General features: G+C 44.8%; 2 protein-coding genes and 1 long non-coding RNA gene across 3 annotated transcripts; 2 read left to right on the top strand and 1 right to left on the bottom strand.

The window, feature by feature from the left end:
* Positions 1-919: 919 nt before the first annotated feature.
* On the bottom strand, positions 920-2,838 carry crx (cone-rod homeobox). Its single transcript, XM_015960634.3, has 3 exons — positions 2,606-2,838; positions 1,810-1,961; positions 920-1,700 (listed from the first exon to the last, which is right to left on the bottom strand). The coding sequence occupies exons 1-3, from the start codon at positions 2,700-2,702 to the stop codon at positions 1,059-1,061; spliced, it is 891 nt and encodes a 296-aa protein (XP_015816120.1). The 5' UTR covers positions 2,703-2,838; the 3' UTR covers positions 920-1,058.
* Positions 2,839-3,185: 347 nt separating this feature from the next.
* Positions 3,186-12,093, top strand: LOC129152415 (uncharacterized). Its single transcript, XR_008559019.2, has 2 exons — positions 3,186-3,670; positions 11,316-12,093. It is a non-coding gene; the product is annotated as an uncharacterized lncRNA (long non-coding RNA).
* Positions 12,094-16,560: 4,467 nt separating this feature from the next.
* Positions 16,561-25,089, top strand: kptn (kaptin (actin binding protein)). The gene is made up of 12 exons (XM_015960633.3): positions 16,561-16,892; positions 16,978-17,060; positions 17,156-17,240; positions 19,264-19,318; positions 19,810-19,888; positions 20,226-20,299; positions 20,479-20,585; positions 21,184-21,288; positions 21,357-21,420; positions 21,563-21,698; positions 22,031-22,204; positions 24,678-25,089. Exons 1-12 carry the CDS (start codon positions 16,691-16,693, stop codon positions 24,831-24,833), a joined length of 1,320 nt encoding a protein of 439 aa, XP_015816119.1. The 5' UTR covers positions 16,561-16,690; the 3' UTR covers positions 24,834-25,089.
* The last annotated feature ends 1,897 nt before the right edge of the window (positions 25,090-26,986 follow it).

Here is a 26,986-nt window from a genome sequence, read left to right as displayed (position 1 = left end):
ACACTCTTCACTCACTCATGTAAAATATTTGCGCACATTTGATGTCATAGAGCAGTTTTAGTAGTAATCAGGTCATGTGGGGATTACCAAGTAGTCAGAGGCATGGTGGAGGAAGGTGGAGGGGGTGGTAGTCAAAAAGAGATGGGAGACCTGAAACCTGAGACAAAATATTAAAACTCATTTATTGTCAGTTATTATGATCACTTATGAGATGTACAGAAAACAACCGAGTCAGAAACAGTTAAAAGTAACCAACCAGGTGAAGGGAAACAATGACAGAGTCAGGGATGGAGGGGGCACAAGAGGTAGAGGTGGGGAGGTGGGGGGTGGACAATAATCCTAACTAATTCACTTAGGACATCGCTGAAGGGAGGCTAAGAGGATTGGGTCACTCCCAGAATGAGCTGAGCTAAAATAACCAAGATGGACCAGTGAGAACCACTCAGACCACTTGACAAACATGGCAGGTCCAAACTGGACTCCATCACAGCCATCCATTCTTAAGGTGAGCTTGTGGATCAGGTTCTGTCGCACACATCCTCACAGGCACCAGAACCTCCAAATACACCCTAATGACCCTCAGAGGTACGGAAGAAGAAATTATTTCAATGTGTCACGTTGCTAAAACAGGAAATCTATTTTCTCATCAAACAGGTGAAAATAAAAACATGAAACTAAAAGTTTTACAAACACAAAAGCTCTGAGAGCTCTAAACGACCTCAAACCAGTCAGATAGCATGTGTGTGTGTGTGTGTGTGTGTGTGTGTGTGTGTGTGTGTGTGTGTGTGTGTGTGTGTGTGTGTGTGTGTGTGTGTGTGTGTGTGTGTGTATTTCTGTCCATACACTAGAATTGAGTTTTCTTCCCTAGATTGTTGGTTAAACAGAAACATCAGCAGGCGGCATCGACATCCTTTCTTCTTAGACAGGACGGTGTTTTCTACAGCGATCACGCTCAGACAGAGAAAAAAGCAGAAAATGAATCAACAATAAAAAGTTTCCCGGCTGGACTGCTTTGCTATCTCACACTGGTTGAACGAAACCACACCCTTCCTCACTTTCTAGAGGACCTGGAATTTCCAGGAGTTTTGGTCTTTGTGGTCCAGGCAGTCCATAGCTGTGAAGCCCAGTTTCCAGGCCTGCTGGTCCTTGTAGTCCAGGCAGTCGACAGAGGTGAAGCCCAGGGAAGAGGCGGTGCTGTAGCCCTGTGAAGACAGAGAGGCTGGGGACTGGCTCAGTGAGCCCCCCATAGAAGGGACAGTGATGGGACTGAGGGCCCCCCCAGTGCCTGACAGCTGCGAGTGCATGGGGGACAGGTAGGCGCTGCAGTCCAGGCCAGTGAAATAAGAGGTGGTGCTGGCGTAGCCCTGGCTGTATGCTGATGGCTGGCCGTAGCTCATGGGGTAGGGCGATGGCCGCTGCATGCAGGGCACTGAGGAGGAGGCCAGGGGGTCGGGCAGGGGCGAGATGGCCGGGCTCCAGATGGACACAGCGGTGTTTCCAGTGCTGGAGGTCTGGGCCAGGCTAGGGCCAGCTGCCTGGGCTGAGGAGGGGCTGTAAGAGCCAGATGGGTTAGGAACTGGATCAGGGACACTGGGCTCCTGGACTGGTGAGGCCTTCTTCTTTGGAGGGCGGGGCTTAGACTGGCCGCTGCTCTGCTGTTGCTGTTGGCGGCATTTAGCACGACGGTTTTTAAACCAAACCTAAACACAGAGGAAAGGTATACACGTTACAGACAGCTGTCAGGCTGGAGCTCTGAGGTGATACCAGCAGGAGAACTCTGCCTTCAGCACTGGGCTGGGTGGGACTTACCTGCACACGGGACTCAGGCAGGTTGATCTTAAGGGCCACCTCCTCCCTCATGAAGATGTCTGGGTAGCGGGTTTTGGAGAACAGAGCTTCCAGGATGTCCAGTTGTGTCCGAGTGAAAGTGGTGCGCTCTCTGCGCTGCTTCCGGGGAGTGGCTGCAAATCAGGAGACCCAGATTACCATGATGATGTTGGCGGCTTCACAAACACAATTCTAACTGGTGTAAAAACTATACCTAAAGATTTAAGACGTTTTTCCATCAAAATTTGAGCTTGTTAGAATAATCTTTACCAGAAAAACAAACAGAAAAACAAACAAAAACAATGTTTCCTTTATTTAGTAATTGTTTCTGAATCCCTCCGAGGTGTAAGGATTAGTTCATCTCCTCTACTTGAGGTTTCTGTTTGGGGTTAATTTGTTCAAGTCTGCTGTTTTCTTCCTTTCAGTTCACAGAAACTCAGAGTAAAGATTAAATAGAACTTTTTTCTGAATGTGCCGAAAGAACATTAATAGCACGCAAGCGACCGCAAAGCACAGTGAGATCAAACTCATTTAAATTGTTTTAAACAACAAGTAATCCTAAAGATTTGTTTCTAATTCAGTAAGTCATCTTACACGTGTTTAAAGTCCGTTTTTGAACAAACAAGATTATTTTTGTCTCGTTTGGCTGTGGCAAGACGCACCAGCCGGTGCGCTTTTACGCACCACGGAACGCATTCAATTTCACTAAAGCGACGAGTGTGTCACTACAAACATAAAAATATTTAAAAAGAAACATTTTAACGGTAATAATACTTACGTGGGTACGCCACGGTTGTGTGGAGGACATCCATCCCAGGAGCCGGCAGGTTCAAGCCGTTCATGGTGTAATGAGGTTGTTTTATGTAGGACATCATCTTTGGAGCGGCTTTAAGTCCTGGCGCTGACTCGGAGGTCGGACACGCCACGCAGCAGCTGTGGGACCCCGGGAGCGCTGGTGGAGCCGCGGACTGCACAGCACAGAAACACCAGAGGGAACGGATCTCTGGGCCTTAACTGGGCGTTAACTGGGCGTTAACTGGGCTGTTTGCAGCAGGACATCCAGAGTGTGACTTCACACGGTCAGAGGCACCGCGCAGGTGGACTGGCCCCGGATCCCTCTGCGCCTCGGACAGGTCCCTGTACTGACTGTCTGACCGGAACACGCTGCTAATTAGAGGGACCAAGAGACTCCGGCAAACCCCTCCCACACTCACACACACAGACACGCGCACCACACGCGCTCAGGGGAAAACACCCGCAGGCTGTGCGTCAAAGTTTACGGTCTGTCCAGAATTTAATGTTTCGGGCTCTGGGTTCTGATTGACACCCCCCCCCCCCCCCCCCCAAATAATTTATAGATGCATGTATTTTTTTAATTCACATAATTAATTCACGCCATTGTGAGGACATTGTGAGGAAAATACAATTTAGAGGTAAATAATTTTATTTAAAACAAAGTTTATTTTGACTTCTTTTCCACCCCATCTGTTTCTGCTGCACCAAAGTCCCCTCCACACCAAAACACCTGCACACACTGAATTCCCACGCTCAGCCACATAAACACCCAGATGCACCAAAGCAACAAAGCTCATTTGATTTATCGTAATATGCTTTATCTGAAAAGTAAGTATCTTATCTCCAGATAAAGAGAGGAAAGACTGCTCAATCCTTTCAGTGGTGGAGCAGCAAACAGGCAGGAGGGACGGAGGCATCCACACCAAACACCAGAGGGTGGATATGAATAAAAACAGGATGGAGAAGATGCTGTGGAACCAGTGGATGAACACAGACCAGACAGCTGATGAAGATATGCCTGCTGAATGAGAGAAAAGTGTAATAAAAGGTGAGTGTGTGTTTGTGTTGTTTAGAGCTTTAATTATTTCACTTTATTTTTGTTTTTCACTAATTAAGTTTGTTACTGTTTCAGACCTCAGGTGTTGTAGCAACTGACCCAACGTTCCACAGGCTTTACAAATGACAGAATGCATGTTTAGTGTGACACCATGGGTCTCGCTAAACAAGCGTTTGACAACAACACTTTACAATCAGCAATGCAACAGATTGCCATCCCAGCAAATGGGGAAATAGGCAAGAGCACTCAGCTAGTTTAATCCCTCACCCATCCCCCCCTAAAGCTGCAGAGCTCACAATGTTCAGAACGATGCAAGCAAGCATTTTTGTTTCTAAACCCAAACTGAAAGGCAGAACCGGAGACCTGGACCCTCGGGAAGATGGGCCCCATGAGAACAGAGGAGGAGACAGGTGGGAACAGAAGGGGGAGTGATGGAGGAAAAAACAGGTGAAGGGGCAGAGGGTGGGGGGAGCCTCCGGTCCTCGTCCCCACTGACACACTGGTGCCGTTAATCCAGATTATAGAGTCTAAAACAGGTCTGCTAAATCTACATGCCAGCCAGCAATACAGAGGCTGCTGTCAGCCCCAATCACTGACCCTGCACACACACACACACACACACACACACACACACACACACACACACACACACACACACACACACACACACACACACGCACGCACGCACACACACGCACACACACACAGTTATAATCTCCTCTGCTCAAACCAGGTGCCACAAGCCGTCCCCGAACACACACACACACACACACACACACACACACACACACACACACTGAAGGAATAAAAAAAGAGAAAAGCAAACGTTTGGGAACAAGCAGGTCGGACGCAGGAACACAGATACAAACACGTCTGATTGGTCAGCAAACTCTAATTCTCATGTCTCTTAGTTACCTTCACAAACGTATCCAGACAGCTCTTTCAGACAGAAACACAACAGGACAAGCAGGAAGTAGGTTTTTCTTTTTTCAGCGTTTTACACGTCAAGATATTCTGAACAGTTTTGGTTTTGACTGGAATGTAAAATGACATGTAACACTGAGTTATTATCAGGCAGTTCAGTTCCATCCATCCATCCATCCATCCATCCATCCATCATCTATCCATCCATCCATCCATCCATCCATCCATCCATCTATCCATCCATCCATCCATCATCCATCCATCCATCCATCCATCCATCCATCATCCATCCATCCATCCATCCATCCATCCATCATCCATCCATCCATCCATCCATCCATCTATCCATCCATCCATCCATCCATCCATCCATCCATCCATCCATCCATCCCTTTTCAGCCTCTTATCCGGAGTCGGGTCGCGGGGGCAGCAGAATAAGCTGAGAGACACAGACTTCCCTCTCCCCAGCTACTTGGGCCAGCTCTTCCGGGGAAATCTCAAGGTGTTCCCTCGCCAGCAGAGAGACATTGTCCCTTCAGCGTGTCCTGGGTCTTCCCTTGGGTCTCCTTCCAGTTGGATGTGCCTGGAAAACCTTGCCAGGGAGGCGTCCAGGAGTCATCTTGTTCAGATGCCTGAGCTACCTCAATTGGCTCCTCTCGACTTGGAGAAGCAGCGGGCCTACTCCGAGCCCCTCTCGGACGACCGAGCTTCTCACCCTGTCTCTAAGAGAGAGCCCAGCCACCCTGCGGAGAAAACTCATTTCGGCCGCTTGTATCCGCAATCCCGTTCGGTCACTACCCAAAGCTCATGACCATAGGTGAGGGTAGAAACAAGCCCCTATAATTCGAGTCTGGATTTGAAGCAAAACAGGAAGTAACAAAAATTGCAGTTCCACCCTCATCCGCTGGGGGCTGGTATCAGAAGCGAGCAAATCCTCGTTGACTCCCTTATTAAAAATACCAATTTCACAGCAGAAATAAACATGTTTACAGCCTGTTACCAAAACATGTTTTAGGTTTTAATAGATCTAGTTTACACTCATGACAACTCTGAGGGGGGTGAATTTTTTGTCACTCTTCTGTTTAAGTGTATTAAAAGCCTAAAATTCTGAATAATTAATGAGCATCAGACCCACGTGACCACAGAGCTAGCTCCATGGAAAGGCCTCAGCCTGAGCCTCGGCCTCGCCTGAAAACTGTTTCACCATTTTCAGTCTCTCAACCTAGACCATTAGTTGTAGCGTTTGTGCGTCTTTTCGGACATTATTTGTGCAATTGTTGGACAAAATGACTTGCTGTGGCATTAATTGCACTAATAGCGCGTCCAAAGAGTCTCCACTTCATTTTTTTTGGTAAGTAAAATTATATATACTGTATGTATTTTAGTATTGGTATGGACACCCTCCCCTCAGCGGCAGCTCGATGCATCTCTGACTGCAGCGGCGCCTGTCTGCTGCGCAGGCTGCCGGCTTGTGGAGCTTTTGGGAGACCTCTGTGTTCCACCCGGTTGTCCCTAGCGGTCAACCCGGCGTATCTGTGACTCAGAAGCTCCGGTGTTGTGCACAGTTAACTCCGGTTGTAGCTAGGTAGCTACCTCCATTAGCTTATCTCCCACCTCCGCGTTAGCTTTGGGTTAGCTTGTAGCTACGTCGCTTCAGTTTGACTGGTGTCGTCATTTAATCCCAGCCTTACAGCCCCACCCCCAGCACCACCTCTTTCCCTTTCATAGAATTGTCTGGGCGTGGTGAGATGTGTGACACAATCAAAATGGCGGTGGTGGCGCACCTCCCATTTCAGATAAAAAATTCATAATAGGAGCCTATGTACAGGAATTGTCCAGTTTATATATGTCGATGGGTAGGAACCTAGATCAACTGGTAAATCGAGAGCTTTGCCTTCCGGGTCAGCTCTCTCGACAGACCGGTACAACGCACGCATCACTGCAGATGCAGCACCAATCCACCTATTGATCTCATGCTCCATATTTCCTTCACTTGTGAACAAGACCCCGATATACTTAAACTCCTCCACTTGTGGCAGGACCTCGTCCCTGACATAGAGAAGTCATTCTACCCTTTTCTGATTTAAGACCATAGTCTCGGGTTTTGAGGAGCTGATTTTCATTCCAGCCGCTTCACACTCGGCTGCGAACCGCTCCAGTCAAAGATAGAGATCATGTTCTGATAAAGCCAACAGGACCACATCATCTGCAAAAAGCAGAGACCTGATCCTTAGGCTACCAAAATAGATTTCTTCAACACCCTGTACATAAAAGTTATGAACAGAATCAGTGATAAAGGGCAGCCTTGGCGCAGTCCAACTCTCACCAGAAACTAGATTGACTTACTGCCGGGACCTAACAGCCCTTATTAAAGGGCCTGGTACTCCATACTCCCAGAGAACCCCCCACAGGGGCCCCCGGGGGACGCAGTCAAATGCCCTCTCCAAATCCACAAAACAAATGAAGATTGGTTGGGTGAACTCCCACGCATCCTCTAAGATCCCCCTAAAACTTGGTTTATGCTTGACGTATTTACTTTCCACTTGGTGATGCGGCTCGCGGATAGAACGCGCTTCACAACTTGCAGCGTTTATGGTTCATGCGGCTTGTCTCTGCGGTGAGCCAATATTCTCCCAAACTGAACGGGGCAGCAAGGAGCTCTACGGCATGCATCCAACACTACACCATAGTAGAAGTAGAAATTACTGTTTACAACATGGCATTCCAGCATTTTTAACAGCGTCCTCGTCTTTTCCGACAGTGCGAGCTATTTCTCTCCAAGAATTATTAACAACATGTTGATCACGGTGATCTTTGAGAGCTGAATCATACAAATGTCTGTATTTTAAAACCTCTGCCATACTAGTTCTTGCCGGTCCGCCATGTTTCTCAGCGCCCAACCATCCGCGTGGTTAGAAAATTTCCTAGGTGCGCGGTGCGGAAAATTTGGGCTGTGCGGAGGCGCGGTGGAGGGGCGTGGTTGTTAAAATGACGCAATTTTGCCGCGCGGAGCCGTGCGAACCTCGCGGACGCATAAAGCATAAACCAACCTTAAGGGTATAGAGCTGGTCCAGTTTTTCACAGCCAGGACAAAAACCACATTGCTGCTCCTGATTCCAAAGGTTTGACAATCTTTTTTTTTTATCCCAGCCTTACAGCCCCACCCCCAGCAACAACTCTTTTCCCTTTCACCACGACAGGCACCGACGACCCTGAGACTGCAGCTCCGGTCGGCCACTCCAACAATAGAAGCATGGAATATGGCCCACTTGGACTCAATGTCCCCTGCTTCCCTCGGGACATTTGTAGTTCTGTCGTTGGGAACTGAAAGCTTCTTCTGACAGGAGACTCTGCCAGATGTTCCCAGCAGACCCTCACAATACGTTTGGGCCTGCCAGGTCTATCCCTAGCCCACCATTCCAATTCAGAACAGGGAAACAATTCCTCCCAACTACACCTCTCCAGGTCTCGCTGTCGTTGCCCACATGAGCAATAAAGTCCCCCAGCAGGAAGAGGGAGTCACTTGAAGGAGCACTCTCCAGAACCCCCTCCAAGGACCACAAAAAGGGTGGGTAGTCTGAGCTGCAGTTTGGTGCTTAAGCACAAACCACAGTCAGGACTCGTCCCCCCACACGAAGGTGGAGGGAGGCTACCCTCTCGTTCACCGTGTTAACCCCAACATACGGGCACTAAGATGGGGGCAACAAGTATGCCCAACCCTGCTCAGTGCCTCTCAGTGAGAGCAACTCCAGAGTGGTAGAAAGTCCAACCCCTTTCTAGGAAACTGGTTCTGGAGCCAGAGCCATGCATTGAGATGAGTCCGACTATGTCTAGCCGGAACCTCTAAAACTCAACCGCCAGCTCCAGCTCTTTCCCCACCAGAGAAGTGACATTCCATGTACCAAGAGCTAGTTTTTGTAGTTGAGGATCAGAGCGCCAAGGTCCCTGCCTTTGGCTACCACCTGGCTGCTGCCGTGCAGCCGTTTGGCTGTGTGGCGGGGGGTTGGGAGCCACAAAGAAGGGGCCTGTGGGCCGCCTAATGAGGCCCACTGCCCTATAGTCAATCTACCCGAAACAAAATCAAAATAAAGACATATACAACATAAAAAGCAATATAAAACCGGTTAAGAACAGTTAAATGCAGAGCAAGATGATACAAAGACCATCTCAAATGTCTACTGCAGACTTATAGCTTATAGCCATGGCATCTATTGCATCTAATAGGAGACAGCCTGTACCTTCTCCCTGAAGGGAGGAGGACTAACTCGTCTAACAGAGGATGGTTCCTGCTGGTTAAAATTATATTTGACTTTAATTTCTGTGATAAGCCCTGGCCACCCCTAGAAAATTGCTGCCCCCCCCCCCCCCCCCAGGAAAAACCAGTGTTAATAAATCATATTAATGTTCACTCAAACCATGAATTAATATTGTTTATTAAAGACGTTATTGTAAATAAAAATAAAAATAATGCAATTAATAAGTAAAGAAATAATCAGAATTTAAAAAATGCATTTGTTTCTGTTGCTCACCATTTAAAAAAAGTTTTTCTCCGTAGTGTTTTGTGAATAAAGCAACAGCTTAAACAACCAAAATTTTAAAAAAATAATTAGAAATTTAAATTACATTTAAAATAACAGATTTTTTTCTGAAATGTTTGTGTTTGTTAAATCTAAATTAAATATTTTGGATACAAACTGTTTTTTTTAACCCTCTGAAGGCAGGCGTTGCAGATTTGCAGCTTTAAAACCTACCTACCTGGTTACTCCTCATACGTATTTCATGAGTTTTTTTTAACTCAGAAGTACCCCTGAAGGACTCAGTTGTTCGTCCTTTTATCAAAACTCATTTTGAGCCTGAGAGGGTTAAACTTGTTCACTGCCGGCCGTTTCCTGATCAGAAAACCCTTCGCTGCCAGCGTTTTTCAGAGTTTTGACTGCTTTTTGAAGAGTCAGAATGTTGTGCTCTATGATGATGTCAATGCCAAAACTGACAAAACAAAGAGGAAACTCATCTCTTACATCAGGAAGAATCCGCATGTTTCGAGCGTTATCCGTTCCTTAATAATTTGTTGTTCAATTGAGATCGGCAGAAGCTTTTCTGGTTCTCGCCTCACTTTTTTTTACAACAGCGGCCCAAAACGATCTCCTAACACATGGATTTTCTGCTTCCTGATGACGTGACATGTGACATCGGCTTTAGAGCTGAGATGTTTGTTCATGCGGTGCAGGGGTTCATTCCGACGCCCACACAGTAAAAATATGCAAATGATGACTTTAGTCATCAATGGCAGTGAACGGTTGGATTTAAAATGACAACTTTTATCGTCAATGGCAGTTAGTGAGTTAATAAAATCGAATAAAAGAGCAATGCAATACATCGCTACAGGCTAAACTCTCCCAGAGGGCCCCGTCTGGCCACCCCAATCAAAATTTTCTGGAGGCGCTCCTGCAGCCAGAATGCTTCTAAGTGGGAAGCGACGGCTCCAATAGAGCGTTCCTTCACTGTCTGGTTCACTAGGCTATGTTATTTGGACATCTCACCCCGGATTGGAAAACACCAGCACAACTCTTCCACTGACTTGTAACATGGAAGTTTCATCTCGACAAATTACTCAAGCTTGGAGGACTTCTGTCGTGAAGTGAACTTGCTAATGCTAACGGTTAGCTTAAACTAGCCGACTCCTGGCCATTTACACAACAACAGCCTTCCCCGTCGAGTCTTATCGATGAGTCCATAAATGCTAATTCACAGTGTGACGTAGATCTGTGACGATTTTCTAATCCTAGATTTTCATCATCTATTTTCTATCAGAAGCTAATGCAGCAGATAGCCATAGGGGACTAGACGCTCATGCTACCTGTCAATCAATTTGTCATAATTTAATTACACCTAAAAGTTACAACAAAAACACCCCCTCTCAGAGTTGTCATGACTGTAAACTAGATCTATTAAACCTCAAATGTTTTTTTGAACCAGGTTGTAAACGTTTATTTCTGCTATGAAATTGGCCTTTTTAAATAGGAATCAATGAGAATTTGCTCCTTTCTGTTTACTTTTGTTCTCTACTGTGTTGTGTGTGCATGTGGGTATGTGTGTGTCACTGGGTGGGTGGGGGGGGGGGGGGGGTTAATTGGCAACGACATTTGTGGGATATATGGGGTCTTTTTAATCTGTACAGCACTTTGAGTTACATTTTCTGTATGAAAAGCACTTTATAAATACATTTGATTTGATGAGGGTGGAAGTGGACTTTTTGTCACTTCCGGGTTGGCTTGTGAAACTGCATAGATTAGGGTGGACTCTGCCCAGCTTCCCTCATAGTCAGACCATGGTTTATGACATGGTCCACCAAAGTTGCTCATATGTCATCAGAAACAATGGTCCTTGCATGCTCTCTTCGATCACGTCCTCCTCTCTCTCTCTCTCTCTCTCTCTCTCTCTCTCTCTCTCTCTCTCTCTCTCTCTCTCTCTCTCTCTCTCTCTCTCTCTCTGTCAGGTGTGGTTTTGAAAAATGCCATTATGGTTTTGGAATTTGAGTTCAGAAGGTTGGTTATAGTGTTTAAGCAATCGAGAAAGACTGTAATGTAAATACACCTGCAGATGGTTAACTGTCCAACTACACCACTACAAACTCCTTATGCAAGGTGCTTGTGTGTGTGTGTGTGTGTGTGTGTGTGTGTGTGTGTGTGTGTGTGTGTGTGTGATGACTCAGGAGGTGTCTGTGGGGATGATTACAGCAGACAGTAATCCTGCAGATGGATCAGCAGGTGGTATTAGGAGAAGTGGGGGTGTAGCACATGGCCACCTTTGAACAGAAACAATATGGAGCAGCAGATCACGGGGCTTCACCTCCGTCTGCTTCACCCCATCCGCAGACGTACAGGACGCTGGAACGCTGCAGTGGACGGGACCAAGCTGCGGAGGCGGTACATGGACAACAATGACCCTGGTGAAGTCTCCCGTCAGAATGGTCATTACTGGCCTGAAGATGTTTGCAAGAGACTTGCACGTTCTGTTCCTTCTGCCTAGACTTCATATTTGTAAATGAACATTTGTCATTTTGACTTGCCAGCTCAGCAACAGCTTCAGCAGTGTTTCAGTCATTTTATCCAGCATTCAGAAGTTGTTTCTGTAGTGACTACAAGTACATGCTATGCTTCTGTTGTTATGTTAAATATTTTTTTAACATGTGGTTGTGAGCAGGCATGACTAAAGATGAGGCGTTCAGGGCTAACCCTGCAGTGTTTGTGTTACAGCACTGGAGTCCTAATCATCTGATGTTACTAAATATCCTTTATAAGGAGCTAACCCCTCGTTTGTTAGAGATCATCAGAGTGGTTTCACCTAGACGTGCAACAATCTGCTGTGTCCTTCATAATCTAGCATTTCTTTTTTTATTTTATAAATGAAAATAAATGTAAGGAAAACAAATTTGTAAAAAATTTTTTAGTTCCTTTTGCAACCAGAAATAAAACTGAAAACATTTCCTCCATCTTGTAAAAGAAGTAAATTTACATCTAATTAAGGACCGTGAGACATTAAGATTCCATATCGAGTATGAAATCAATCTTACGGACCACTGAGTTATTTAACCAGAAGATTGGACCTTTTTATTGCAGGGATTTTGTAACACTTGTATTAAGTCAGAGACAAGAGAAGAGAGAGTCCTTTAAAACGTTTAAGATGATTTATTTACTAAACAATTTAAACAATTTTAAACAAGACTGACTCTAACTCTAATGGTGGATGGATCTGGTGTGAATGAGACTTGAGATGGGTGGTGTGTGTGTGGTGTTATTATCAGAACTCTCACATCCGGAGAAGCAAGTCTGAATGATGTAATGATGTTTTGCTCCTAGCTACGATCAGAGTTTGATCGGAGTTTCATAAACACATGAGACGCCATATTGCCGCTCCACACATACCCTTGATGAGACACCCGTACAGATCCAGAATGCCAGGTCCTCTGACCCTCCTTTCGGTACTGGAGCCAGTGGTACAGCGTCAACAGTACGACAAACTAGTCCTTGGATTGTCTCCAGGTAAAAAGCGACAGTTGGTTCACAGCGTCAAAAGGGACCCTCCTTGGGTCAGTGAGTTCAGCTTTTATTCTGAAAGGAACTGTTGCTTGGTTGGTAAAATGCAACAGATTTTATCCAGCTTGTTGGTTCTCAGCTTAAAAAGGGAAGTCCGGATGGCCGGTCCGATACTCCGCTTAGCATGAGGTGAACTCCAGTGAGATCTTGTGAACTGACATAAGATGGCGTTGGACTGTTTAAATTAATCTGGATGTTTTGATTTCTGGTCGAATCAAAGCAGGCAGATTTATAAACACCACAGAGACTATGCCACACTTCAGACTAGGAAGGTTCTGATTGAATCAGTAACAGCAATGTGTCCTGCGTTTACACTACGTGTATCAGTGTGTCTAGTGAACTAGATTAAAGTCATTTACTTATTAAAGCATATTAATCATAAATTTGTTATTCCACAGATCGGTCAACATTATATTATTGACTAATACGTGTTTTGATTAGCTTTATTCCAAAATAGAGTTCTTTAATTTAATAAAAGAAAAGAGTCCTTTATCTTCATTCTTCTCTTGCTGGAAAGTCAACAGTTTAGAAGCAAATGCATGACCTTGAGGCAGTCTCACGCACTCGAGCACTGTGTCAGAGGTATTTGTGGAGAGAGGTCAAATAACCTTGGAGGAATAGCTCCTTCATTACGCTACAATCTCCACACCTGCTTTATTCTTCTCAGGGAGCTGGTGTTTGTCTCTCTGGGGTGGTCCACCACAGATTCCCCCAGAAAAACACAGCCCTTCACTCACTCATACCTGTTGGTCACCAGTCAACCTCACACAGATATTCTACATTTGTTGGAGGAAACTACATCACAGCCAGAGAATGGGGGTGGGATGGTCAGGTGGAGGCCTGAGGATGTGAGGGATCACAGGACAGCCGGACCGCGTCAGTCTGATGAGGACAAAACGACAAAATGAAACGAGGAAAGAGAGACATGAGACAACCGGCTGATCTTCATCCTGATGAAGATTCCATCCTACATCTCTCCAGGAGAGAGAGAGGGTGGGTGACCACCAGCTTCATGTGCAGTTTCTCTGGTCACTACAACCCTGTAAGCATGTTTCTCCTGCCCTCTAGTGGAGATGAGGGAGTGGTTTGTTGCTGATGATGATCCATTCAGGCAGAAAAAGCTCCTAAACTCATGGATGAGTTCAGTCATAGTTTTTTTTCCAGCTCACTTTCTGTTTCAATGAGACAAAAAAACATGACAACGTCCTTATCTTGCAAAAAGATACTTCAGCGTGTGACAGAGCTTTATTATACACTTTCTATTTTAAGTCATTTTTATTTGCTCGTTATTTGCCAGACTAAAAGAAAGATCTACATTATAAAGACATTTGTGAAGCTGAATGAAGAACCTCCTCTTCATCCACCTGATGATGCAGCAGGAGAAACCTCTCCGCCTGCTGGTGTCCGACCCACAGCTCTAAACTCTCACAGCAAAAGCGCTGTGGTGTGTGTTTGCTCCTATGGCAGCGCGTCACCGCTGGTGACAGATGTAACCATGGTGACAGATGTTGTGAAGGAGATGCATGAAATACAGAGGAAGTAAAGCAGGGGCATGCTTAGAATTTTTTTGGGGTGGCACAGAAGGGGCACAAATATGAACAAGGGTGGCACATGTAAACAAAACTAGAGGTGTTTATCATCATCTAATGGGCTACTAGTAAAGTCAAGGCACAATACCAATGGAGAAATTTCATTAATAATTATGACATTTTTCAAATAAATTAAATTAAAATTGGGATATTCTCTGACATTGTAAAGTCGGGCTTTTTCAGAAAAGAAACTTAGGTTCAGGGCCGTCACAAGCATAAAAAAGTGGGGATGTGCACTTTGAATGAAGTAGATTTCCAGCATTTCAGTGCATTTAAACCTTTGTAATAATTTAAATATTTTTCAGCTATCTGAAATAAGTGAGCTTTAAAACTTAAAAATATCAACGAAATAACATCAACAAATAAAGAGAAATGACATGTGTTTGTTATTTTGTTTGAACCCAATGGTCCCATTATCTGAACTTCAGAAATGCTTTGGAGCACGCCAAGCTCTGTTTGATGCAAAAAATACAAAAATATTAAAAAGTGATGGACTTCCAACAAAAATCTTGGATGTTTACTTTATATTTGCTGAAAATAATAATATTAATACAGTTGAGAATATTCAGTGTCAGCATTGCTGGTATTATTTGTTACCATTGATGGAATTCAATGGTATACCCTATATAATTATGTCACATTGGTTAATGTTGAAATATGTATTGCTACTGCAAAAAAATGTAACGTGATGAAGGAGCTATTCCTCAAGGTTATTTAACCTCTTTCCACAGTTGCCTCTGACACAGAACTGGTGTGCATGAGACAGCCTCAATGTCATGCATTTGCTTCTAAACTGTTTACTTTCCAGCTATAGAAGAAAGAAGATTAAAAGACTCTTTTCTTTTATTAAATTAAAGAACTCTATTTTAATAAAGCTAATCAAAACAACTGTTTGTCAATAATACAACGTGACCGATCTGTGAAATCACAATGTTATGATTAATATGTTTTAATAAGTAAATGACTTATTTTAGTCACTAGACATGCTGATACACGTAATGTAAATGCCTTTTGTTTATCGATTTATTGTGAAAAACGGAAGTTGTTCTTGCTCCTTTTCCTGTTGGGCGGTTGTGATTTCTGTCCATTTACAGCGGAGGTGCTCCGGCGTCCGGCGAAAATAGGATCGATTCTATTTTTGCCGGACACCGGAACAGAGGGCGGCGCCGCACTGCCGGAGCACGGCCGCAGTAGTGGAATTGCTCTGATTGACTACAACGGGACCGATTTTGCTCCGGCGTTCGTGTCGGAGCGGAGCGGAGGTAGTGGAATTTGGGGGTAAGAGGCCCTACTTGGGATGCTGCCCCCACGACCCGACCCTCGATAGGCAGAGGAAGGTGACGTTTATGTTTATTCATTTAGCAGGTGCTTTTATCCAAAGTGACTTACAATTTATAACCTATAGGGCATGTTGTCATCTGCGGGGGAAACCAGAGTACCCGGAGGAAACCCACACATGCATGGGGAGAACACACAACTCCACGCAGAGAGGCTGCAGCCGAGTTTCGAACCTGCAACCTTCGTGCTGCGAGGCAACAGTGCTAACCACTGCGTCACCATGCAGCCATGAAGTGATGTGAGGTGAGATTAGGGAGTTACAATTATTTATAATTTATTTTCACACTACTGTTATTATTGTGTGTTAATAGTTTCTGTTTTTCATGATTATTTGTCTCTTGTGCTTTAGTGTGTCGTATTGTGCTCATGTCATGTTATCTGTACAGTGTGTTTCTACTTCTGTGAATTGGACTAAAAGTCCAAAATAAAAAAATACTTGACTTGACTTGACTTGTGCATTTTCTCGAGAAAATGAACGCAACTCTCGCTCATTGCGTGGGGCTCAAGAGCTCTGCATTCGTGCGGGGTTCATTACAAATGTGTCATCTTACATTTGATATTTTGTTGTTTATAAGCTTTAGATTAGATGTTTTTATTGTTTATAGGTATTAGAATTTAGGTTGTAATTTTTCATGTCATTGATGTTTTACTGTCTCAGTTTAGGGGTGGCACAGGGATGGCCAGACTTCCACCCCACCCCAACCCCCCGACACGCCCCTGTAAAGCTTAAACCACAGACTGAATGAAAAGTTAATCATGTCATCATGATAAAAACACACAGAGACTCCACGATCCGCTTAGACCCCTTTAGACCACACTGAGTAGAGTGGAGTCGGTTTCATTAGTGCAGAATATTAGTAGTTTTATTTCCCTGCAGCTTGACTCCAGCTCGGCAGACGGCGGTAATGCACCTTTCTATGTTTGTTGTAGATACTTGAACGAAGAAAAGGAAGAAAAAAGAAGCAGTAGAAGAAGAAAGTTGTGCAGCTTTATCATCACAGAAGAAAACAGGCTGATTTTATAGAGCTTCTGCTGACGTCACAGGTTCGGGTGTCTCGTGTAGGATGCTCCGGGAGTCGTATCCCTTCGTGGAGGACAGTTTCAGTCGTTTCCCGTCGCAGAGCAACATCTACGGACTGTGTCAGGCCGGGGAGCAGGAGCTGTTAGCGGCCACTCTCAAAGGGAAGGTGGTCTGTTTCCGGTACCAGGAGCTGCAGCAGAAAGTCCGACCGGTGGCCAAGGAGGTTCAGTTCACTTACATTCCAGGTACTGGTTCTAGCAAAGATTACGGGTCCGTTTGGGTCCTTCTAACCAGCTTATGCGCAGAATCCGTCCTGATTTATTTTTCTAGTTGATGCAGAAATTGTTTCTATTGATGCATTCAACAAGTCATCACCCAGAAGAGGCCTGGTGGTGGGCATCACCTTCATAAAGGTAAATAAACCAGAAAAGTTCATTCATTTAACTCGTTTGAACAATTCAGGAGGTGAAAACTTGAAGTCGTGATACTAACAAGTGATCTGCTGCAGGACTCTGGGGACAAAGCTACGCCCTTCCTGAATATTTACTGTGACTATGAACCCGGCTCTGAGTTCAACCTGGAGTCCATTGCTCGTGAGTGACATGTGTATGGAGATCACTAGTGTGTGAGCGAAGCACAGCATGTATGTGCGATGCTCACTAGTGTGTGAGTGATACATAGTTATGGTGTGCACACTACACACTAGTGTGTGAGTAAAGCATGGTGTATGCACAATGCTCACCAGTGTGTGAGTGATGTATGGTTATGGTATGCACGATGCTCACTTGTGTGAGTAAAGCATGGTGTATGCGTAATGCTCACTAGTGTGTGAGCGAAGCACAACATATGCACAATACTCTAGTGTGTGAGCGAAGCACAATGTATGCACAATACTCACTAGTGTGTGAGTGATGCATGGTGTATGCACAATGCTCACTAGTGTGTGAACGAAGCATGGTGTATGCACACTACTCACTAGTGTGTGAGTGATACATGGTGTATGCACAATACTCACTAGTGTGTGAGCGAAGCACAACGTATGCACAATACTCACTAGTGTGTGAGTGATGCATGGTGTATGCACAATGCTCACTAGTGTGTGAGTGATACATGGTGTATGCACAATGCTCACTAGTGTGTGAGCGAAGCACAACGTATGCACAATACTCACTAGTGTGTGAGTGATGCATGGTGTATGCACACTACACACTAGTGTGTGAGTGATGCATGGTGTATGCACAATACTCACTAGTGTGTGAGTGATGCATGGTGTATGCACACTACACACTAGTGTGTGAGCGAAGCATGGTGTATGCACACTACACACTAGTGTGTGAGCGAAGCATGGTGTATGCACAATACTCACTAGTGTGTGAGCGAAGCATGGTGTATGCACACTACACACTAGTGTGTGAGCGAAGCATGGTGTATGCACAATACTCACTAGTGTGTGAGCGAAGCATGTTGTATGCACAATGCTAACTAGTGTTTGAGTGAAGCGTGGTGTGCACGAGGATCACTAATGTTTAAAGGGGCATTATGAAAGTTTGACAGCCAAAACATGTATAGAAATAATAAATGTCTTCTTCATACATTCTCCTGCAATGCCCTGGTCCTGTAGAATGAGCCCTGGCATTTTTACTGATTGCCTGTTTTTCTGTAAAATCACAGAAAAAGAGAGAGGCTCGGGTCGAGCAGGCTGCTTCATGCACGTTCACGCTCAGGCATAGGCCGTAGCATTTGCTCTCCGTAGATTTAGTCTTTGTCGCTGTTCCTAATGCCTAGTGATGAACCTAGCTACATTTCTGAGGACCCTTAGCTACTTTCTGTAGAACTTTCTTCTAGATATTTCCTGCAAATTAGCAACAAAATAGCCATTTTCGCTCTGAACCGTTCTTTGGTTTGACGTTGTTTCAGCTGTCATCAAGGATATAAAAGTTACAGATACAAAGGACGTCATTGGCTGTTTAGCTCGCCTAGTAAGACGTCGGACTCTTGTGCTGGAGAACCGTGTTCGATTCTGTATGTCAACATAGTTTATTTAGAGTTTCTTTTTTACATTAATGGTATAATTTTTACAGTAAGATGCCCACATTTTTATTTGAGACGCGCCGAACGGCATTGAGTTCACAGATAAAAAAGATGTGGGTTCAACTTTCATTTAGGAACAATTTTTCAAGCAAGGGAAGGGAATGATCTGAGCATGCAGGAGGACTGACCCATCATAAACCTTTGTCAGCTGTGCTGAAGAGAAAGGTACAGAACCTAATTGTTTAATTAATTAGCTGTATGTTCTCCTGTCCTCTGTCCTCCGCCCCCCCCCCCCCCCCCCCCCCCCCCACACACACACACACAAGGGACTGTCTCAGCTGTTATTTTCGTTAAGGAGTGTGCACGTACAGCATGCGCGCCTCGTGCACGAGCCTACTATTGAAGCTGCCGTTACGCTTTTGGCCTGAGGGGGCAATCGCGAGCATAAAAATTCAAAACTCCTTAAAGTCCCTTTAAGTGATGAGTGGTGTATGCACGTTGCTTACTAGTGTCTGAGTTAAATGTGGTGTGCCGTTGCTCACTATTAGTCACCAGTACTGAATCTTCACTTTTTCCTCTGAACAGAAAGCTGCCTGAATCTGGAGCTGCAGTTTACTCCATTTCAACTTTACCACACAGAGTAAGTTTGCTGCAACAGAGATACTTGTGATTGCAGAGTTTAGTTGCCATGGTGACTAACTGTGAATGGTGGGTTTCCCCCAGATGATGGAAATGACCTTTTTCAGAGCAGACATATTGACTTTATTGGATAGGATGTTCCTCCAAGTACAGAGTGCTGCAAAGTGCTGGTCCTTGGATTCAGTGGCTGGTTTACCTCCTATTATGTCCTCAAGTAGCCTGATGATCACCCAGTTATCCAAATCAGGTGTAATAGTGAAATAAAACAATCTAAGAGAAGGATGAATGTGGTCCTCGGGGACCAGGATTACAGACCAGCCACTTTTCTCACAAGTAAAATCCTCAGATCTTAAAGCGATGGACCAAAAGATACAGAAAAAACAAAACTGACAAGAAACTTTTTTAGTGTTTTATAACTTTTATTTTCACTTGTGTGCTCTAGTAGCTTTCTGAACTATGAGAAAAGCCAGTGAGCTCCTCTGTGTGTGTCAGAGTGCAGTGTGCTGACGGAGGCAGCGACACGGTGTTTCTGCTCAGTGGTCATGACCAGAGGATCCACCTGTACAAGGAGGTGAGTCTGCTCAGCGGGGCTTGGTCACACTTCAAGTGTGTTTCTACACGGTTGTTCACTGTGTTATTGCTCATTAATAAGTGTGTGTGGCCATCAAGTACACACTCCTTTAGTAGCTACACTTCAAAGATGATTAATACAACTTTTTACTTTAAATTATTATTTTGCATTGAGCTTATCCCAAAGCTAAAGCAAAGAGCCTTTCAAACAGAGGAACTCGTTAAGGACCCGTTAATATGGAGGTGATGCGATGTTTTGGTGTGGTGCGAAACTTCCCATAAGAACCAGCAGATCTAGATCAGCTGACTGGAGCTCCTCTCCTCTCGGTCTCCAACAGAACGTCTCTCTGCACCAGTTTGAGGAGCAGCCAGTGGAAAGGCTGTTCCCTGAACTCCAACAGCTGCCCAGCAAGTGAGTTCCTCTGAGCCTCTGTTCTGTCGTGTTCCTGGTGAGGGATCACAGATAATTTATCATTTTATTTTACAGTCTTGTCATTTACAAACCTTAATGCTGCATCCTGGAGGATGGATGATTCTTTACACTTTTGTTTAAATCCATTGGATGGTTGTGTCTAACCCCCCATTGTGCAGTGTGTTGTGGTTGGATATGTTGGGTGTGGCTGCGGGACGGCGACTCTCGGCGTTCGGCTGTCAGAATGGCTGCGTTGGACTGGCTCTGGTCGACCAGAACGGACCAGGTACCGCTGGAAAGACTTTCTTTCTTCTTCCCTGGAGTTTGGCTTATCCAACTTTGAGACAGTTCCACCAGGAGCAGTGTTACACCTCACACAGGTCGGGTCCACTTCTGGACACACGCGCCAGCTCAACCCTGGACAGATGTACACGGTGAACCATCCTGAACTGAATGAGAGCGTGTGGTGCACACTGATGAGGCATGAATTAGTCCTAAAATATAATCCCACCATCAATCAGCAATGTGAAAGTTAAGGTCTTGTTCCCGTTTGGATCTGATGGTGCTTATTTAGGTGTAGATCTGAGATGAAGTAGTTCTAAACTGATGTTACACCCACAACAGTTAGACTGGCCACTAGAAGTCTGTCAACTCATCTGGAGGTTTCTGCACATGATGTCTGACCTGGAGAAACTGGAAGAGAGTGTGGAGGCCGTGCTACATTTGTAGATAATTGGGCGAAACTTGTTTTAAAAAAAAACGGAACAAAGACAGATGTGCAAAAGGAGGCTGGCTTTGAAAAGCTGCCTGATGTTTAGAGAAGTTGGTAAATCTTCTGCATGTCTAAGACAGGAGGGTTTTATTCCAGTTCTGCTGTGTTTCAGAGGTTCTGCAGAGCTGGCGAGTCCAGTTTGACAGTCCAATCTCCAGAGTGCTGCTGTTCCCAATGAGCTGCCAAATGAAGTCCAGTGAGCCCAGTTGTGAAAAAAGTACGTGACCGGCTAGCTGAGGTTGGATTCGTGTTTCCTGCAGCTTTCTGATGCTTTTGCTCGTGTAGGTGAGGAGATGGAGGTCTACAACCTCCTGATAACCAGCACCATAGAGATGGCCATTGTCTACAGGTTTGTGTCAGATGAGTGAAGATTCTTCAAATTATGCTGTATTCATAACTTCATTACTGTGTGTGTGTGTGTGTGTGTGTGTGTGTGTGTGTGTGTGTGTGTGTGCGTGCGTGCGTGTGCGTGTGCGTGCGTGCGCGCTCAGAGACCTGCAGAAGCATGGTTTGTCCTGCTCATCGTGTCTCTCGGGGAGTGATCAGTGGGATGCGGTCCTCTGTGCTCTGGTCATTGACCTGGACTTTGATGGGCAGAAGGAGGTTCTGTTGGGGACATATGGACAGGTATGCAGAGACCAGTAATGGTTAGTCAAAGTGGGCCTAGAATTAAAAACCACATTTACCTTGTTGTTGAATTTCGTCAGCTCGGGGTGTCTAATGTACCAAAAACCTGTGCCGCCTCCGACCGGCTTTCCTGTGTAAATCAATCATGTTGTTATGGCAACAGAGACATGGCTCAATGTGAGAAACGCTGGCTTTACACATCATGAGCAAAACACACTTCCTCAAAGCCGTAATCTGGCGTTCGTTTACCCAACAGCATCATCTAGAGGCTGACAAATGTATCACACGTCGGAAAGCAACGCCTCTCGTTTGTCAACCTCTCTGTCATGCAGGAGCTTCTGTGTTACAAGTTCCAGCCTGCAGGCAGTGAACAGGAAGGAGTGTTTCAGCTGCAGTGGAGGCGAAGCTTCAAGAGTCCTCTGCTGTCCATCATCTACTTGGACCTGACTGGAGACGGTCTCAGAGAGCTGGCTGTCCTCACGCTGAAAGGGCTGCACATCCTACAGGTATGACTGCCACCTCACCAGCTCAGGGGCGGGCTGACCTCTGCTGCCCACAACCTGACAGAGATGGAAGAAACATTCAGTCTTGCAAAGTCAGTTTTTTCCTTGACGGTTGGACTTTAGTTTCACCACAATCCACCAGTTGTGGTGTTTTTTTCAGCTCTTCGCGTTCCCGCTGGAGGTTGACTGATGCTGGTTTTTCCGTCGCCGATGCAGATGTGAAGCGGTCAGGGCTGGAGGAGAAAGAAAAATGCATATCGATTAACAAAAATTCATATGGATCGATGTTGATTATCGTTGAAAAATATACTTTAAAAACAGTAGAAAATATATTTTAAGTGCTGCCCTGGCCATTTTATGTTATTCCTTAATGAACCATTTTCAATAAAAACAGACAAACTGTTATGGGGATTATGACTCTAATCCCTGTCTCTAAACAAAGTACATTTTTCTAGTGCAGAGTGGAGACAACCCATAGAAGCACTGATTTGATCTCATTTCAGAGAAAAATAGAACAGGTTAGATGCACCTAATAAATAAAATTACTAACAAACTCAGGAATCGGTTTGTTTGCTTCACTGTTCTGGTGCTGAAAATATCACTAATGCGGATCAAAGGAGATACACAGATGAATGCATCTCTTATTTATTATTTGGAAACTACATTTACTGCAGCTGGCAGAGGCAGAGATTTTTTCTATTGATACACGGATTTACAGAGTCATTTTAAATTTTAATAGGGGAAGACTGCAGGAGGGAGCGGTAAAATACAGGGGGTCCCCAGCAAAAACAAGAAACTACGAGTCTGATGAAACCCGCTGGTTTTCCATCAGGCAGTCACGGGGCAGCTCCAACGACCCAGTGGCTGTGCTGGGTCAGTGTTATCGAGCTCAGTCCGGCTCGGCCGTGAACGAGCCGAGGCGACGTCGTGCTCTGCTTAAGAAGAGGTGTTATTTTCCCGCTTCAGAAGAAGCGTCCAACGTGTTTTTATACCTTCTCCGAGACATGTCACGTCGCTAAGTTGTCAATAGTGCAACGTAGCCTGCTGGAGGTTTTAAGGGTTCAGATGAAAACACCCGACCTCTCAGGCTGCTCACACATCAATCTTAAGTTGTCGCTGTTGCGCTCACGCCGTAATACAGTATTAGATGCGGTTAAAGTCAGACATGAAAAAATAAATAAATTTTACATGAATAAGTGATGCTTAGCCTGGTGGGGGGAGGAAACCCTGTCAAGATCGTCAACACTTGTTTATCTTAATGCTACTGAAACATGTAAACCAAAAAGCATTATATCCACTGCTACCTTTCTAATTTTAAACTCAGTAACGTAACTTCACCTTGCCCTGCCTGCTCCTCCTTGCTGCCCGCCGGCTGTGATCACAAGCGACAACATAGAAGTTCCCGCTGCTTCTTCGGGAAACAGCGCCAAAAAAGAAAATGCTTGGGATCTTGTAGGCGTGGCGGTGGGATTTCAGCAGCGGCGGCCCACTACGGCTACGCCTATGTAAGGGAAACCTTGTAACATGAGACTCCAATAGGAAGGGGGGGGGGGATCTGTCTGCATTCCTTCATGGGGGTTTGTTGCTTGCCGCTCAAGGCTACCAGGGCGTCAGATTCAGATAACAAGAATTTGTTTGGGTTGGGCTGAGATAATTTTCCTCTCTGCCTTCAGTCTTTAAACATTATTATTGTTTAAGGAAATACTGCACCTTCATTCTGCACACCTCTAAGCGCCCCGTGGAGGTAGCACTTTAAAACGATGTTCAACCTTTAAATCTTTACTTTGTGCACAGTTAAAGTCTGATCTAAGTTAATCTAATTATTTAATTGACCAATAATAAATATTCAAAAGTAGTAAATAAAAATTTATTTTTGTAGAAAATATTTTTTTTGCGTTTATTATTCAGATGTTCAAAAACGTAAGCATACTGCTGCGGCACCGGGCTGCCCAGGGATGTGCCTGACTTCAAATCGGCTTTACTAAAGAGGCATATCGGCCCGACACGTCGGTCCGATTTAGATTCCAGCAGCACAAAATACCGTCCCAATAAAAGTCTGAGTTCTGTGACCTCTCAGGATGGTTTGGGTCAGGGTTCTGATTCCTGAACCAGTATTACTGGTCTTGATTCATATTTGGCTTCGTTGTTTAACTTGCTTTTCTGGAGTCGTGTAACCATTCAGATGAGATGATCACATGCTAGTTCAGCATTGTTAGATTTGCATTTGCTGGTGGGTACGGAGTGGTGACATCACTGGTGGTCCATGTCGGTGGGATGGTCGTCTTCCCACTTAGCGTGTAGCACAACAAACACGTTAGACATAGATCCGTTAAAACCCGTCACTGATTGACAAAACTGCACCAGTCATATAGATTTGATCCAAACAAACAACAACAAACGCGTCTAAAACCAACCCTGGACAGTGTGTTCTCCCATGCACCATGTGACCCATGATGTCACTGTTTTTTCTCTCCAGCATAGTCTCGCCTACACTGCTGACTTGGTCCTGGAGCGGCTCACCCAGAAGGTGTCAGCGCTGACCTCCAGCTCTGAGCTACAGCCAGCTGAGGCTGCAAACACTCAGGAAGCTGATGCTCCAGTTCCGATCCAGGAGGAAAACACTTCATGTTGACAAACATGCAGCATTTCATTTAGTCCCAGTCTGCTGTTCTGATTGAATGTGCAGAATACCTCAGAGAGCCACTTTTCTCCTGATCATTTAAGCGATTGGATGGCCTCCACTAAAGGGAAAGTCCAACATCACATCCATCCTTCACCAGACAAACCCTGCATCGACTCCAGGAGCTGCACGCTGTCCGTGCATGTTGTTTAGGTTAAGAAGACTGAAGTGTTTTTACACAAAAATAAAAATTTGGATGAAAACATGATGGGATTCCCGGTATGTCTCTGTGACTCCGGCATAAAGAAGATCAGCAGTTCTCTATCAGAAATGGAACGGTGCCGGTATCTAAACGTGACCTCTGATTAGTAAACCTGAAGGACAATGTGTATGTTTAATGACTCACTTAATTACTGTAAATTAGTTACATTAGATTATCGTGACCCTTTTGTAACATGATCACAGAAATAAGAATAACTTATCCCTGAGTAGGGCAGCTCATGGTGTAACACCCCTCCACACTAGGGCTGAACGATTTTGGAAAATTATTGCGATTTAATTCATGATTATTTTCTCAAGGGGCATTTCTCATCTAACGGAAGCAAAAAAAAAAATCTATGTAACTTGTACTGAATATAAACAAGTTTATATATCTACATATCATATCAACAAGTTTGTCTACATAAACTCTCACAAGTTAAAAACAAAATGTTGTATTTTAAGGTGCAATGCTTTGCAGCCAGGAGCACATCCATTGAAGGACTATAGGTATTAGCGTCAATTGTGAAAACTGATTTGCAGGAAGTGGGGTCCCATTTATTGAAGTATTTTGATTTTAGAGTTTTTGACGTTTTGTCCATGCAGAGCTTCCGTAGTTCAATTTCGTTCATAGCTGCTAGCCAATGAAGTCTTACAGTTTTCTATCTTTAATGATAAATGACCCGCACTTGTACAGCGCCTCTCAGAGTAAGGACTCCAAAGTGCTTTACACTACAGTGTATTCATTCATCCATTCACACACACATTCACACACTGGTGGGGATGAGCTACGATGTAGCCACAGCTGCCCTGGGGCACGCTGACAGAGGCGAGGCTGCCGAGCACAGGCGGCACCGGTCCCTCCGACCACCACCAGCAGGCAAGGTGGGTTAAGTGTCTTGCCCAATGACACAACAGCAGAATTCTCTGTCCGGAGCCGGGATCGAACCTGCAACCTTCCGATTACTGGACAACCCGCTCAACCTGTTGGGCTACTGCTGCCCTTTACTAAAATATCTGCCTGTACTTACTAACAGTTTTTACTTTTTAGACTCCAAATGTAATAATTTGGCACGTTTCTAATTCGTAATTTGTAAGAATGTAATCAGCGATATTAGCATTAGCATCCCAATGGGTTTTTCTATGTATATTAGCATTGTGCTAACCAAGCACTGCCAGTCAAAGTGCAGCCTTTGCGATTAGAAAATCTTGTCACATCGCAGTTTAATTGCATATGCAATTAATCGTTCAGCCCTACTCCACACACACACACACACGAGTTTGTTTTTCTGTTCATATTTGGATTTTGTACTGAATTTGTTTCATTTTAGTAAGTGCATTACCGACCGAACTGTGAAGGCTTTTTTAGATCTTGTTTGGCCAACCCAAACCCTAACGCTAACCATAACCAGTGTAATCCTAAACCTATGTAACAAAAACTTAATTCACATCTTACCTCTAAACCTCACCCCCTAAGCCTAAAACAGGGAGTCCACTGGAACAGGTTTTGGTCCTGATATGGACCATCAGCCTTCAGAGGCGCCTCGTGATTTTTATCTTGAGAGGTGCTATAGAAATGATATTTTCTTCTTCTTCAGAAGATTAGTGAATGTGCCATTTCTGGTCCTAAGTAGGATATTTAAACGAGTACACACACACACACACAGTTTTTCCTTAGGCATTTTTGATCCATTTGTAATTTCTTATGTGTTCTGAAATGAGCTGGGGTGTTATGTGAATGAGCGTTTCAAAGGTAAGTGTGAGATTCGGATCCATGACCCCCTCCCCTCCACCACTCAAGCTATTCGGAAACGTCCACACTCGGGTGGCGTACACGTCATACTGAGATCAGAGACAAAGGCACGTGTGCATCTGACCTTCAGCTTAACCCTCAGGCTTCACTTTAA

Source organism: Nothobranchius furzeri, chromosome 10 (assembly GCF_043380555.1).
Source record: "Nothobranchius furzeri strain GRZ-AD chromosome 10, NfurGRZ-RIMD1, whole genome shotgun sequence".
NCBI lineage: Eukaryota > Metazoa > Chordata > Actinopteri > Cyprinodontiformes > Nothobranchiidae > Nothobranchius > Nothobranchius furzeri.
This window is presented reverse-complemented; position numbering and strand designations above follow the sequence as displayed.

What these genes read in the sequence shown, in the direction of transcription:
- crx (XM_015960634.3), bottom strand. Translation starts at nt 2,702, where the DNA reads ATGATGTCCTACATAAAACAACCTCATTACACCATGAACGGCTTGAAC. An exon ending in CACAACCGTGGCGTACCCAC is followed by an intron (nt 1,962 to 2,605) that starts GTAAGTATTATT and finishes CCTGATTTGCAG; the next exon opens with CCACTCCCCGGAAGCAGCGC. An exon ending in TGCCTGAGTCCCGTGTGCAG is followed by an intron (nt 1,701 to 1,809) that starts GTAAGTCCCACC and finishes CTCTGTGTTTAG; the next exon opens with GTTTGGTTTAAAAACCGTCG.
- kptn (XM_015960633.3), top strand. Translation starts at nt 16,691, where the DNA reads ATGCTCCGGGAGTCGTATCCCTTCGTGGAGGACAGTTTCAGTCGTTTC. An exon ending in TGGGCATCACCTTCATAAAG is followed by an intron (nt 17,061 to 17,155) that starts GTAAATAAACCA and finishes GATCTGCTGCAG; the next exon opens with GACTCTGGGGACAAAGCTAC. An exon ending in GGATCCACCTGTACAAGGAG is followed by an intron (nt 19,889 to 20,225) that starts GTGAGTCTGCTC and finishes GGTCTCCAACAG; the next exon opens with AACGTCTCTCTGCACCAGTT.